Here is a 14,427-nt window from a genome sequence, read left to right as displayed (position 1 = left end):
TTCCTCAGCTCACACTACTTGGACATCACAACCTCGTCAACATACACATGGATGGTATACCTGTCATTGCACTCATTGACACCGGTGCCCACATATCAGTCATGAACTCAAACCTCCGTATTAGTCTGAAGAAAGTTCTTACCCCTGCTCCGATCGCTGTAGCCCGCGTAGCCGATGGTGTGACTCCCGGCTGTTTCCGGGTTGTGTACCGCCCGTGTCACTGTTGCCGGACGCCACACTTCAGTTTTGTCTTACGTATTGGATCAGTGCCCACATGCAATCATCTTAGGACTTCATTTTCTCTCAGCACATTTGGCTCTTACTGACTGCTCTGCAAGGGTTATCCAGCTTGCCTTACCTCATGCCTTTGAGCCTTCTGATTCTATACCAAGTCGGCTGGGTTCCGCCGATTACATTCATCTACCACATCTAGCTGTGACGTACATCGACGTCTCTCCTGATCCCCCTGTGGACGATGGCGATTACATTGTGTCACCCAACGCTACCATCCTCTGTTCGCAGAATGTCATGTTCCCACACTAGGTCATCAGTAAAAGGGCAATGCCTATGTCTCCCTATTGTGAATTTTAGGCTATGCCCTCAAGTGATATCCCGGAGTATCTCTTTTGCAACCCTAACTCCAGCCTCAGACTATCATGTTTCCATCTTAACTGAGCCTGCTGCACCGCCTCCTGCTGCTATTGATTCAAACCCTATGATGTTAGATAACATAATTAAGATGAACGCGACTGACCTTCCGCCCGAACACGTACATGCGCTTCTGCGCCTGCTCATGTCGCACCAGGACATATTTTATCTCTATGACCGACCACTGGGCCACAGAACAGTTGTCAAGCATCGGATTCACACCGGCAATGCCAAACCCATACACCGACGTCCTTATAGCGTCTCCTCCGCTAAGCACCAAGTTATACAAAAAGCAAGTTGACAAAATGCTTGACCGTGAAATCATTGAACCTTCTTCAAGCCTATGGGCATCTTCTGTTGTGCTCGTTAGAAAGAATGACAACAGCTGGCACTTCTGTATCGACTACAAGAATCTTAACCAAGTAACAAAATAACATGTGTACCCCTTACCTTGAATGCATGCCGCCCTTAACTGTCTCAGTAATACCAAGTATTTTTCTTCCACAGACCCTTCGTTCGGGGTATTGGCAGATTGCAGTTGATGACACGGATCGTGAAAAGATGGCATTTATTACACCTGAAGGGCACTATCAGCTTAAGGTAATACCATTCGAGCTAAGCAATGCTCCCACCACATTCAAACAAATGATGGACACCCTCCTTCAAAGCTTAAAGTGGTGAATCTGCTTGTGCTACCTCGATGATCTTATTGTCTTTTCGCAGACTTTTGACACACACCTCGAGCGTCTCTGAACAGTTCTTTCAGTAATCCACAAGGCGAGACTTCCAGCTCAATTCGACACAATGTCACTTCGGCCGCCAGCAACTTGCTGTGCTTGGATACCTCGTCGACTCTTCTGGTGTTCACACCAATCCGGAGAAATTTCGCGCAGTCAAGGATTTCCCTGTGCCCACCTGCGCAACACGACATTCAAAGCTTCGTAAGCCTCTGCTACTACTTCTGCAGATTCGTGAGAAATTTTCGTGACATTGCACGCCCTCTAACGGAACTTCTTAAGAAAGACGTGACTTTTGTCTGGGGTCCCGACCTAGCTAGTGCATTCGCTAAGCTGACGACACGACTCACATCGGCACCGATTCTCGGCCACTTTGACATGCCTTCCCCATGGAGGTTCGCGCCGACGCCAGCGGCCACAGTATCGGCACCATTTTGGCACGACACCACAGTTACAACCATGTCATTGCGTACACTAGCCGTCTTCTGTCACCAGCCGAACGCAATTACTCGATCACTCAACGTGAATGCCTGACCCTCTTTTGGGCAGTAGGTAAATTTTGCCACCGCCTCTATGGACGGCCTTTCACGGTTATCACCAATCACTACACCCTATGCTGCCTTTCATATTTAAAATATTCAGCTGGATGTCTCGGTCAGTGGGCTCTAAGGCTCCAAGAGTACTCTTACACAGTGATGTGTAAGACATGCCAACTCCATGAGGGCGCTGATTGCGTGTCATGTCATCCAGTAGACCCACCAGACCAGCCCGAGACCGGCGAGTCAACCCGCGTCCTTGCGCTTACTGCGTTTGGTGACATCGCCGATGAGCAACGACGCGACCCTTACCTGAGAGACATCATTCTCAGACTCACGGACCTGCCAACTACCCCTCTTCACGTATGTTTATGCTGCAAGATGGCATATTGTACCGTTACAACATGCATCCTGAAGGCCCTGAACTGCTACTGGTTGTTCCCAAGCATATGCGTGAGACTGTGCTCGCACAGTTGCATGATGTCCCAACCACTGGTCATCTGGGAAGTCTCAAAGACATATGACCGTGTTCAGCATCATTTCTTTTGGCCCGGTATTTAGCGTTCCACTTGCCGTTACGTCACCTCCTGTAAATCTTGTCAGCACCGCAAAAAACCAGCAGCCCTACCAGCTGGCCATCTTCAGCCCATTGAAATACCATCTGCGCCGTTCTTTCGAGTTGGTATTGATCTTCTCGGCCCTTTTCCTCTATTGCTTAGTGAAAACAAGTGGATAGCAGTTGCTATGGATTACACCATCCGGTACGCGATCACGCAGGCACTCCCTACCAGTTGTGCAACTGACGTCACTAACTTCCTTGTCGACGCAGTGATACTTCACCACAGCGCTACCCAACAACTCCTTACCGACCGGGGCACTACTTTCTCTCACAGGTTGTCCAGGACATCTTGCACACCTACGCTACAAAGCACCAGTTTACAACGGCACATCACCCTCAGACCAACGGCCTTGCAGAGCGACTCAACAGAAGTATCACAGAAATGCTCACTATGTAGTCTCCACTGACCATCGTGACTGAGATACCGCTCTGCGTTAATTACATTCACCTACAATACGTCCCACCATAATTCTCCTGGTTTCTCTCTGTTTTTTCGCTTGTAGGGACGAGACCCTATGCCACCATTTGACACAATCCTCCAAGCCTTTCTCGATACAATGTCAGAATATGCCCGAGATGCCATATCTAGAACTACCAAGGCATGTGAGATTGCACGCTTGTGTCTGACCACTTACCAAGAAAAGCAACGACGCATACATGACGCTTGTCGCCGCAATGCCCACTTTAACCAGTGATACTTCACCACAGCGCTACCCAACAACTCCTTACCGACCGGGGCCACTACTTTCTCTCACAGGTTGTCCAGGACATCTTGCACACCTGCGCTACAAAGCACCAGTTTACAACGGCACATCACCCTCAGACCAACGGCCTTGCAGAGCGGCTCAACAGAAGTATCACAGAAATGCTCACTATGTAGTCTCCACTGACCATCGTGACTGAGATACCGCTCTGCGTTAATTACATTCACCTACAATACGTCCCACCATAATTCTCCTGGTTTCTCTCCATTTTTTCTCTTGTAGGGACGAGACCCTATGCTACCATTTGACACAATCCTCCAAGCCTTTCTCGATGCTATGTCAGAATATGCCCGAGATGCCATATCTAGAACTACCGAGGCATGTGAGATTGCACGCCTGTGTCTGACCACTTACCAAGAAAAGCAACGACGCATACATGACACTTGTCGCCGCAATGCGCACTTTAACCCTGGTGACATCGTGCTTCCTTGGAAACCAGCACGGCAAGCTGGACTTTGTGAGAAGCTGATTTCGCTTTACTCAAAACTTTACCGTGAAACAGAATCAGAGCAGGATTGTGAAATATTACAGGAAGATGTGAATTCTCTTGTGGAGTGGTGTGCTTCGTAATCCAACTAAGACACTTGTTGTTTCCTTTAATCGCAAAATATACACTTTACTATATGAATACTCACTTGATTGCATTCCTTTGAAAAGAATGAGCTGTACGCACGAGTTAGGAATATTGGTTGACTTGCGGTTAAGTTTCAAAGGCCATGTTTCAAGCATCGTTAATGCATCCTACAGGAAGCTAGGCCTCATATCAAGAATGACTAAAGAGTTTACGAATGCCAACTGATTTATTCTCTTGTATTCTTCTTTTGTCCGCCCGAAGTTAAAGTTTAGTTCTGTTGTATGGAACTGTATTAATTTGACCAATGTTGCAAAAATTGAATGTGTTCAGCACTGTTTCATTCATATCCTGTACAATAAATTTCTTGGATGCCGTGTATTTTATGCCTATGACCGTTTAGTGTGCATGTTTAATATTAGACCCTTAGAAATAAGGTGGAAATACCGTTATTACTTATTCTTGTATAAATTAATTCACAACCACCTCTCCTGTCTGTGGTTACTGTCAGCTGCAATGTTCTGAGTGCCTCTCACTAACTTGCGTAATCCTAGCATTTTTTATGTGAATTCATCTTGCACCTCCAACACTACAACACGTCTTCTAACACAACAATATACCTTGCATCATGATCTTGATATATTCAGCTCTACTATTTGCTCATAAGTATCTGACTTCTGTCTTTGATTAATTCAATTTTTTTTTGCATTTTGTGCCCCTGTTGTTTGAGATATTCTGTCTTGTTTTTAGGTTTTAGTGTGTAACACAAGTGCACCAATATTAAGTCATAAGGCTGTTCTTGGGCACTTTCAGAAAATCATTAAGTGAAATGAAATAAATGAAATGAAAGTCTACGATCACGATTCCAAATGCATTTTTCTCCCTTTCACCCTTCATGCTGGCTTGAGTTTTTCAATAAATGACAGTTGTCAGTACTTCATTCGTTCATTCCTGTTTCTTCATGTTCAAGTCCCTCTCCTTGTGTTCTTACACTAGTGCAAAAGTGATGGGATAGTAAGAATTCAATTAATTTATTCATATTGTATAGTTATTGGCAAAGCCATGGTCCTGGAAATATAACAGAAGCTTGTGTTCCTTCCTATGTTTATCATATTATACGGTAAAACTTTGATATGAGAAAAATGGGTATAAATAATTATGGGTCATAATGAAGTAAGTCTAAAATGCATTTCACCGATACCAGAGTGTAATGAATATAATATGCTTATATGCTTATAAAGCATATTGGATATCATCATCATTATCAATACTAGCCAATGCACGTGCACTGCAGGACAAAAACCTCTTACTGTGATCTCCAATTACCCCTGTCTTGTGTAAGCTGACCCCACTTTATGCCTGGATATTTCCTAACTTAATCACATTACCCAATTCTCTGCCATCCTGAACTACACTTCCCTTGTCTTGGCACCCATCCATGACTCAACTAGACCAGTGGTTGTGCCCAGTGGTTGTGGGCGCAGTGCATTACATGGCCACGCATTACATGGCCTGCCCAGCTCCATTTCTTTCTCTTAATGTCAACTAGAATACTGGCTACCCCCCTTAGCTAACTGATCCACACTACTCTCTTCCTGTCTCTACATGTTATGCCTAACATTCTTCAATCCATCGCTCAATGTACGGGCTTTAACTTGCTTTCAATTGTCTTCGTTAACCTACAAGTTTCTGCCCAATATGTTAGAAACAGTAGAATGCAATAATTGTACACTTTCCTTTTCAAGGATGCGAGTAAGCTACATGTCATGGCTTGGTAATGCCTGCCAAATGCACTCCAACCCATTTTTATTCTGTGTAAATTTCCTGAATTTTTCATGACAAGGAAAAATCAGATATAATGAACATATTTTTGTTATGGATGTGACTTTATAATACAGTGCAGTTCACTTATAACAATATCAAGAAAAGCGAAAAATGCAATCGTTATAATCGATCATTGCTATATCTGGACTGCCATCGAAAAAGAGAAGAAAAAGCTGCTGAACACACCTTCGTAGCTCTGAAACCAAATTTGCCACTTACTATAAAATACTGATGTAGAAAGTAGGCTGTGAAAAATGAAACATTTATTTATGGCTCTAAACAGCGTGTCAAGCGTTAGGCACACTCAAATAGTCAGAAATCTGCATTTGCTCTCGCGGAAGTTTCACGTTCACAACCGCGGTGTGCATCGCGTCCAGCGGCTGCGCAAACACTGGCGGCTATAATTTAGCGTGCACAAAATCAATGAGTGACTCTATCGACGACAGTGCACTTTGCGACAGTGCCCTTTGTGTCACTTGGGTCATTGTCAAAGACAGGTCCTTGTCAATCTCGTCGTCACTGCGGCTGCTGTCATCGCCTCCGTCACACAATGGTGCCATTTGTCGTGACAATGACCATACCGTTGGAGATACTTTGCAGAACGAGGCAGCAATATCTGCACTCAAACTCCTCCATCAAAGCGCCCCCTATTTTATCGCCAGTAGTAACGTGTTCCCAGAGTTCAGTAATGCCAGCGGCTGCCACCATCTTGGTTTCACACATGGGGGTTTCACCCTAGGGCACAAAGCCCACCTTTTCCATTGATTGTCATGGTCACTGGTTCTAGCCTTCATGATTGTGGCGCTCGTGGTTTTCAGAATTGTCAATATAATCAAGTGTGCAAGCTCGTACTTAGAGTCTTGCAAAATTTGCAGCTTCATCTCAAGCGACACAGCTTTGCGCTTTGTCGGCGCACCTACCGTTGCTTCCGCGGCTTATTTCTGCGCTCACTGAGGAAGAAAAGGAGACACGAGAAAGGGAGCGCAGACACGATTCGCACCTTGGCTTTTTTTTTTTCTTTCCCTGTCTCTTCTCAGGACGGTCGCTGGTGATGCGGATGCGAAGCACCTGGTGCCATCTTGTGGCACACTGCGCCAACTTGCAATGCTCTCCGTAGCTTTCACAATCGGCGCGCTGGCAGGACATGCTGCTCGGTAATGGCGGCAGATACGAATTCGCGTAGGCAAGCTTTTCGCCCTATCTCAGTTAACGGGAACTTAGCAAAGCAAATTTCACGATTACTATACATGAAAAATACCATCGAAAAGACAGAATTTCTATTATTATAACTGATATGTGGTGAATAACATATCGTCCTATATGTTTTTCCTCATATCCCTAATGCCTAAGTTGGTACTCTGAAGTCGGCTCATCGTTATAACCAATATATTGTTATTTATTTATTTATTTTATTTATACAATACTGCGAACAAGAAGTTCAAGCAGGGTGAGCAAAAAACAAAGATGATATACACAGAACAAGATGAAACAAGTGTGTAACACGTTTTTCACACCAATTGTTTTGTCGTAAGGTAGACGATTAAGAAAAAAAATTTAACTTGATTACAATACAACTATAATTAATACACGAATAACAAGGTGATTTACACAAATGATATACAGTTCACGGGCGCTGCAACAGGCGCTGCAATGTGTGGTATCGTTATAAGTAGACTGCCCTGTAACAAGGTTTGACTTGGAATTATGCAAAACAGGCAGCAGCTGCAGAATGAGGAAAGAACAACTTGTGCATTACCTGTGCAGAAAAGAGGATCACAGTGAGTAGCCCCATCCAGCTGTGCAGTGAATAGAGGTTGGGAATGGGTGGACTGGCCAGGTTGTGTGAGTCAAAGACAGTCTTCAGAGCCACCACTGAAGACAGGAAAGCCAGGGCATGCAGGGCACCATGCAGCAGCTTGAGGCGTGACTTGCGCTCACTCCTCAGTGCACGGTATACCAGGATGCCTGCACACATGTCAAAAAACATGGATGCACTCTTCCAACTTTCTTGAGCAATGGAAGTTGTAATCATAATGTTTATACTGGATAAGAACGAAAGGGGAATGATGACATCTGCAAACAGCTTTGAGGCCTGGACAGAATGTTGTTCAGTGAACTGGGGTGAAACAGTGATTGTGAAAAAAAATTCAAAGATATATATGAACTTCTAAAGGCCCAGACAACACATTATCAAGCAGCACAAGCAACGTTATGTTTGACAGCTTGAAAAAAAAAAAAATACTGTCTTCAACAACAAGCAAACAAACAAAAATCACACGATGGTTACACCCGAGTAATGTGAACGCTTAGGTGAACAACCAGCCACTGCCAACGCTGTTGCCATATATCGACTCCGGGCAAATATCCCTTTGCAGCTGCAAGTGGATGAAATGGTGTAGATTTCCCTTTGCAGATTTATCCTGTGCATGCACAAGAGATGCATTTTTCAACCACGATATTCTCATTCACAGATTATCAGAACAATGTATGTATTCTTACCATTGAACAGCTTCGATAGCTACGTGTGGGGTTGGGAACATGAGGAAAACATACTTTTATAGAAATACTAAAGCCTTTGAGCTCACGCTCCTCCCCTTGAGAGACCGCACATAGAGGGAGGAATAGAGTATGCGGAGAAAAGTTAAAATCCCCATTGGGATTGGCAGTATGCATGAAATAAATAAAATAAATAAAACGCTAAACAGCAGAGCAAGACAGCAAACTCGGATTTTTGCAAATGGCCAATAAAGTCCACCGTCAATTTTTTCGTGAAAGAAAAAACGAATGTGCGTTTCCTTTAATCATTACTTAACACAGAAAAAGTAAGGAGAAAGAAAAGATCTGGAAAGAAAGCCAAAGAGCAAAAATAGACTTGTTGCAGCCCAGGTTGTTTTCCAACCAGCTTTTCTAGTGAGTGGTTCGGCTATGGCTACATATGGAAGAAGGTAGGAACTATTTTTCAAGTCTCCTATTGCTCAGTCACACTTCCTGTGCTGTGCCCATGCTATAGTCTTCTACATTTAAAATGCAGGAACGAACCTTGGAGTAAAGACTTTGGTAGTATCATATGATGCAAGTTTCACTCACTTTCGGTGACCTGCTGTCTGACTTGTTTGAAGAGATGTTCGGAGGGAATTTGCTATCTTGGTATTGTAGACCTCATCGTGCAACACATAGTATTATTTAATCACACTCTGGAATCAATGAGGCAGACAGTCCGAAGCAGAGCTGCCTTCTTTGTTAGAAGCCTCTGTCAAAATTATGGCATCCATAGTTTGTAGTAAAATATAAGGGCTAGCAGCTCTGTGAGATTTGAAAGTGTCATGCCTCCCGACACCCGGCTATCCTGAAGACTGCAGAGAGGTTTTGTTAATTCTGAAGACTGCAGAGAGGTTTTGTTAAGATGGGCTATCAGCAGCAAGCAGCATGTGTTATGACAGGGTAGATGAACCTCAGCTGGGCAAGTGGCCACGGCCGTCTGGTGTTGATAGATCTGGCAGTGACGAGATGCTCTCCCTACGACCTTCATTTTTTATGCCTTTTATGCTCATCGCCCCCCCCCCCTTCTTTCCATATTCATTCCCCCTACTCGATACCTTCCTCAAGCATTTATTTTCGCCAGTCAGTGTCACCCTCTTCAACATTCACTGGGTTCTTCAATGGTGTGGTGGCCCCTAACATTCCTATATTTCTGTTTACCTTTTCAAGGCAGTGCCACTGCGTGGACATTGCGGCCATTCATCTATGTGCCCTCCCACCTGTTCGTCGTAGCTGTTTCCTAGATTCTCGGCCCTGTACCACTGTCGCTCATACATTTTGCCGTGTGCAAATTGGCATTCTGTAGGTCTTTCTGTCCTGTCCTGTTTTTTTGCACTGTCTTCTTTATTAACAACATGTATAAGCTATCCCAGCAGCAAACTCTCCTCAAGTTTACTTACATAATGAAAGTTTGAGACAAGAAAAAGAAAAGAAGAAAGGGAGGATCGGGGACTTGTGTATTTCTTAGACAAGCAAGTCACAATATTTTTGGAATGCTTTTCTTCCACACAACATGGTCGACCATTCAGTCAAGTCCTAGAAATGAGAAACTGATGACATAAGGGCCTGGTGGGGAGCAACAGTGCCCCCAAGTTTTAAGCATGCATTTGTCCCACCTTTTGTTTGTGTAATGTTTAGCACTGATCCCCCCTCAACAATTCTAGTTAACATGTAGTGGCACGACTATCATCTTCAAAGCGGGCTAAGAAGAAGGTGGGCTCAAGTGCAGGTAGCGTGAGAATAGAGTGTGCCAGCACACTCAACCTGAGCGGTCGTGGTGTCGGCCACTCCCGAGATCCCACTGCATTATGGCTGGCCGGCCTAAATAAATCATGGCTACGGCGGCTACCTCTTCGTGCCGCCTCCAGAATGAGGTAGAAGCGCGCTTTTAGTGGGGCCCGAGCAGGCGCTAGCCAACACCTTTCTTCTACTTTTCTACCTGAAAACGGCGTGCTCCTTGCACCCATTTTTCGCAAGCTCGCAAGAAGAGGTGGGGGGCCTCTACAGCTGACAAAAATATTTTACGCCACCTCTTTGTTCACGTCTCAGATATGCTTGCAAGTAGCAAGGCCATGCTGCGCATCTCTATTTTCGTATGATCTCATCAGTGGTGCACTTGTCGTGTGCAACCAATGGGTGACAGGCACAAAATAAAGGCTGGTCATTCTCCAGTGAATGACAAAGTCATCATACTTTCAACAAATAAAAATGTGCAGTTGCTTCAGACAGCTTTTTGCATGCTTGTCAATTTTCCCTTCAATAAAGCTTTTCTCTCTCTCTGCTCCCATAATTGCTATGTGCCTGTCATAGGCACACGCACCTGAGGGGAGCAGTGCCACAGATTAACTTGTGTGTTCACTTTGAAAAAGGCTCGACACAGGCGGCGAATAAAGCTAAGGCCCCAAAAGATTAATGGAATATTACTAGATGCAATAGCCCACCTGCTTTCACCTTTTGAACTGGACTCGTCTTAATTGTCTGCACGCCCTATTCATGTCCACTAGCCGCATGTCTTCTGCATGATAGTCAATATGGCAGAGCAAACTTCCCTAATATTCACTTTTGTATATACTGTAGTTATTGTAAATAGGGCCTCTGAACTTTCTTTCTCCCACTATGTGCTTTCTACAATTTTGTACCCTCTTCACTGCACCATACACCTTTCTGGCCAATGTTCAGGTGTCAGCCATTGCCAGTGGAGTCAGCAAATTCTTACTTTCTTTCTTTCTTTCTTTCTTCCAATAAGCACAAATGTATTAGTCGCTTTTTCCTCAATCGGAAACTAGCTGACGCGAATGCACCTTTCGCGTATTAGTTCTTGAAGCGATGGCAAAGATGTTTTGTGCATGTGCATGGGAGAGGGGTCACCCACATAACATCCCCCCCCCCTCTTTTTGGACTGCCACTGGCCTTCAACTTGCTTTCACTTCCAAGCTTTCCCTTTCATTCATGTTGCTCTTTCTGAGCCCACCTCCTGAAACTTTCTGTGCCGTGGGAAAGGAGGGAAAGGGAAGGGGGTCATAAAATTTCGGGGGGTTTCGAGCTGCCAAACACCACCTCCTGGCTACGCCTATGCCCAAGTACCTACATTCTGTCACCTGCTGTATGACCTGGCCTACTGGAAGCATCAGTGCTCCCATGTCTTCAGTGGAGCCTGAGGAGCACAGCACTGCAGACTTTTTGGCGTTGAATACAAGTCCAAGTAATGCCATCTTGTTCACGCAGGTGTCAATATGTGTCTGCATTTGTGTAACATTGTCGGCCGGCAGTGCAATGTCATCTGCAAAAACTAAACAAGGCAAATACACTTGCCTACAGCCTACGCTGATGAATTCGAGGGTAGAGCCCAGGCCCGACTACAGCAGCTCGCGCTCCACCTGTGTTGCATAGAGCATATATAGCAGAGGGGACAATGGGCATCCTTGCTATAACTCTCTTTTCACGTCTACCTCATGTGATGTGACGCTGCACACAGTCATAACGACCCTGTTGCACCTGTATAGGCGGCAAAGAACGGTTGTCCATGCATGTGGCATATTAATATCTTGCAGGTACTGTAGCTCTCGATGTGGGATTTTATCATAGGCCTCCGCCATGTCTAGGAAGCAGCATAGCAAAGGGCTTGACTCCTTTCTTGCAATCTCTTTGCACTGGCACAGGACAAACAGGTTATCTTCCAGCCGTTGGTCCACGCAGAATCCGTTTTGTAGCTCCATGAGGTGGTGTTTGCCCATGCTCCCATCCATGCCTTCAGGACCTGGGCAAAAACCCTGAACGATACACACGTAACTACGGCCGGCCTATAATCTCAGAGCGATCCAGGGTCTCCGCCTTTCTTGCACATGAGGGTGACCTTGCTCTGGAGCCATTCTAGTGGCAGGTAAACGCCAGCAAGAATTCCACTTCAAATGTTACCCATCTGCTGTCTTGAATCTGGCCCCAAGTGCTTGACGACCCTCGCCGGTATGCCATCCAGAGCACCGGCCGTGCGTGCATTAATGCAACCAATCACCCTCTCAACAGCCATTTGGGATATTTGCCAGTCCTGATAATTCATTATAGTTCCTTCTACGTCCATACGTGTAGACAGGCCAATATCTTCACTTGATATTAGTAGCATTCCGTAAGCTAACTGGGTGGTCAGTAATGCCTGTTAGAGTTTAGAATGACAGAAAGCTGAGCTAGTTGGTAAGGATTCATAATGCAAAAAAGGGTAAGGCGTGCAGACACGGACACAAGAGAAGAGAAGTAGACAACACGAACGACGCAAGCCGCAGTGCATCAGGCGTTTGTGCCTCCACTTGATGTGCTGGTAGCGACATCTCGTGACGCGGAGTTAAACCAGACAGGACACGAAGTTAATACTGCAGTGACCTACCATATTCTACTCTAACGGCGTTCGTGTTGTCCACTTCTCTTCTCTTGTGTCAGTGTCTGTACGCGTTACCCTTTTTTGCATTATGAATCCTTACCAACTAGCTCAGCTTTCTGTCGTTCTAAGCTTCATTTCTAGTACTTGAAGCTCTTTTCCTTGTTCTCCTACTCATCTGCACAATCCTGCTTCTGCAGCTTCCTTAATTGCTATATGTATCTTCCGCCGGCATTCGTGTTGTCCACTTCTCTTCTCTTGTGTCCGTGTCTGCACGCCTTACCCTTTTTTGCACTATGAAGCCTGTTAGAGATTTGGCATCCTCTCCCCTGTCTCTTTGTCACGGATCATAAATTCTGCCAGTTGGCTGTCTAGGGAGCAATGTATACCCAGAATTTTGCTCCCACCTTTCTCCCATTGTTATTGATGTTGAGGAGCTTTTTATGGTCAGCCTCAGACATCTTGTGGTGAGTGGTGGCCTGAATGTGGTGTTTCTGGCGAACATGTTCTTTCCAAGTTGCCTTAAAAATGTCGGCATAAACAGCTTTAACTGCACAACAGTGATCACAATTGGCGGCCTGTCGTGCCTGCAACGCTGCCCGAATGTCACCATTCCACCAGCTTCTTCCGGTACATCCGCCCCACAATAGCATGCATTCGTGCCTCTGCTTGATGCGCTGGTAGCGACATCTCGTGACGCAGAGTTAAACCAGACAGGACACAAAGTTAATACTGCAGTGACCTACCATATTCTACTTAACTGCTGGTGTAGACGCTGGTAGTGACATAGTCATTGATGTGCAGTCCTTTTTATGATTTTCCTTCAAAGAGAATACTCACGCAACATCAAAGTTATTGAAGTGCATTGTACTTGGCCAAAGCATCACAAGATGTCACTACCAGTTTTGACACTGCCATCCACGGCTCCAGTATCCTGGTAATGCATAAACAATACAAAGCTTGCAGACAAGCTAAACTCTGTATTACAACCTAATATGAAATTCCTAAAGCCAGAAAGAAAAGTAGGGCATACTACAAAGTGATGATCTTCAATACAACTGTTCCTGCACTAGCCCACATGTAGCGGAGCACTCACCATTCCCATAAAGAAAAATCATGCCCAGAACCATGAAGACTGGGTGGTAGTTGAACTCAGTCTTGGGATTGCTGGGGCCAGAGAAGCCGCCGAAGTAGTGGCTCGTCCAAACCACCACCATGAGGACACAGCCCAGTCCAAGCAGCTGGGTCAGTCCATAGCCAAGAGTGAACCCTCGTAGGTCCTGACCGACATTCAGATCACGATCATATGGTTCCATCTTCCTGCAGATATATTCCAAATGAACAATGATGTAGCTTGCCTTACAGATTGTAGATTGCCTTGTATATGCAGTGAATGCAAGACAATGCATGTGCAATATGCAGAAGAAATGAATGGCCACTCATGCCTTAGCTTGCCCCCACATTTAAGTTTATCTTCCATTTCATTGGACAAGCATAATAAAAGCAAGAAGTTGTATAGCTGTGACATATTTCCCTATGCTAAGACCTGTAGATGCTGCAAACTTTAGAAACTTAAAACCTGTCTTAACATGCATGGCGACACCTGAGTGACTCTTCTATACATACAGCGAAAATTTACAACCCAAGTAAATCAGTGAACTGCGCAGCTATCCTCCCTTGTTCAGAAGTAGGTGCTAGCAAAACAAATAAGCTAGATGCATTGGCTGTAATACATTATTCAAATACACATGATATGAGGAGGGGAGGGAACTACTCAACCACATCATCTGCACTCAAAACGCTGTTTAAGGTGATCGCTGG

General features: G+C 45.0%; 1 protein-coding gene across 2 annotated transcripts in view; it reads right to left on the bottom strand.

The window, feature by feature from the left end:
- The window catches only part of LOC126542208 (transmembrane ascorbate-dependent reductase CYB561), a 52,188-nt gene that overhangs the window by 36,503 nt on the left and 1,258 nt on the right, over positions 1-14,427 (bottom strand). For both annotated transcript variants that reach the window (XM_050189166.3, XM_050189165.3), the window contains exons 2-3: positions 13,703-13,926; positions 7,456-7,664 (exon numbers count right to left, since the gene is read on the bottom strand). In XM_050189166.3, coding sequence (XP_050045123.2) covers positions 7,456-7,664; positions 13,703-13,922 — 429 coding nt within the window. In that variant the 5' untranslated portion in view covers positions 13,923-13,926. The remainder of the gene's footprint in view (positions 1-7,455; positions 7,665-13,702; positions 13,927-14,427) is intronic.

The sequence above is a fragment of the Dermacentor andersoni genome, chromosome 2 (genome assembly GCF_023375885.2).
Source record: "Dermacentor andersoni chromosome 2, qqDerAnde1_hic_scaffold, whole genome shotgun sequence".
Taxonomy (NCBI): domain Eukaryota; kingdom Metazoa; phylum Arthropoda; class Arachnida; order Ixodida; family Ixodidae; genus Dermacentor; species Dermacentor andersoni.
The sequence above is the reverse complement of the archived record's forward strand: the minus strand, read 5'-3'. Positions and strand labels throughout refer to the sequence as shown.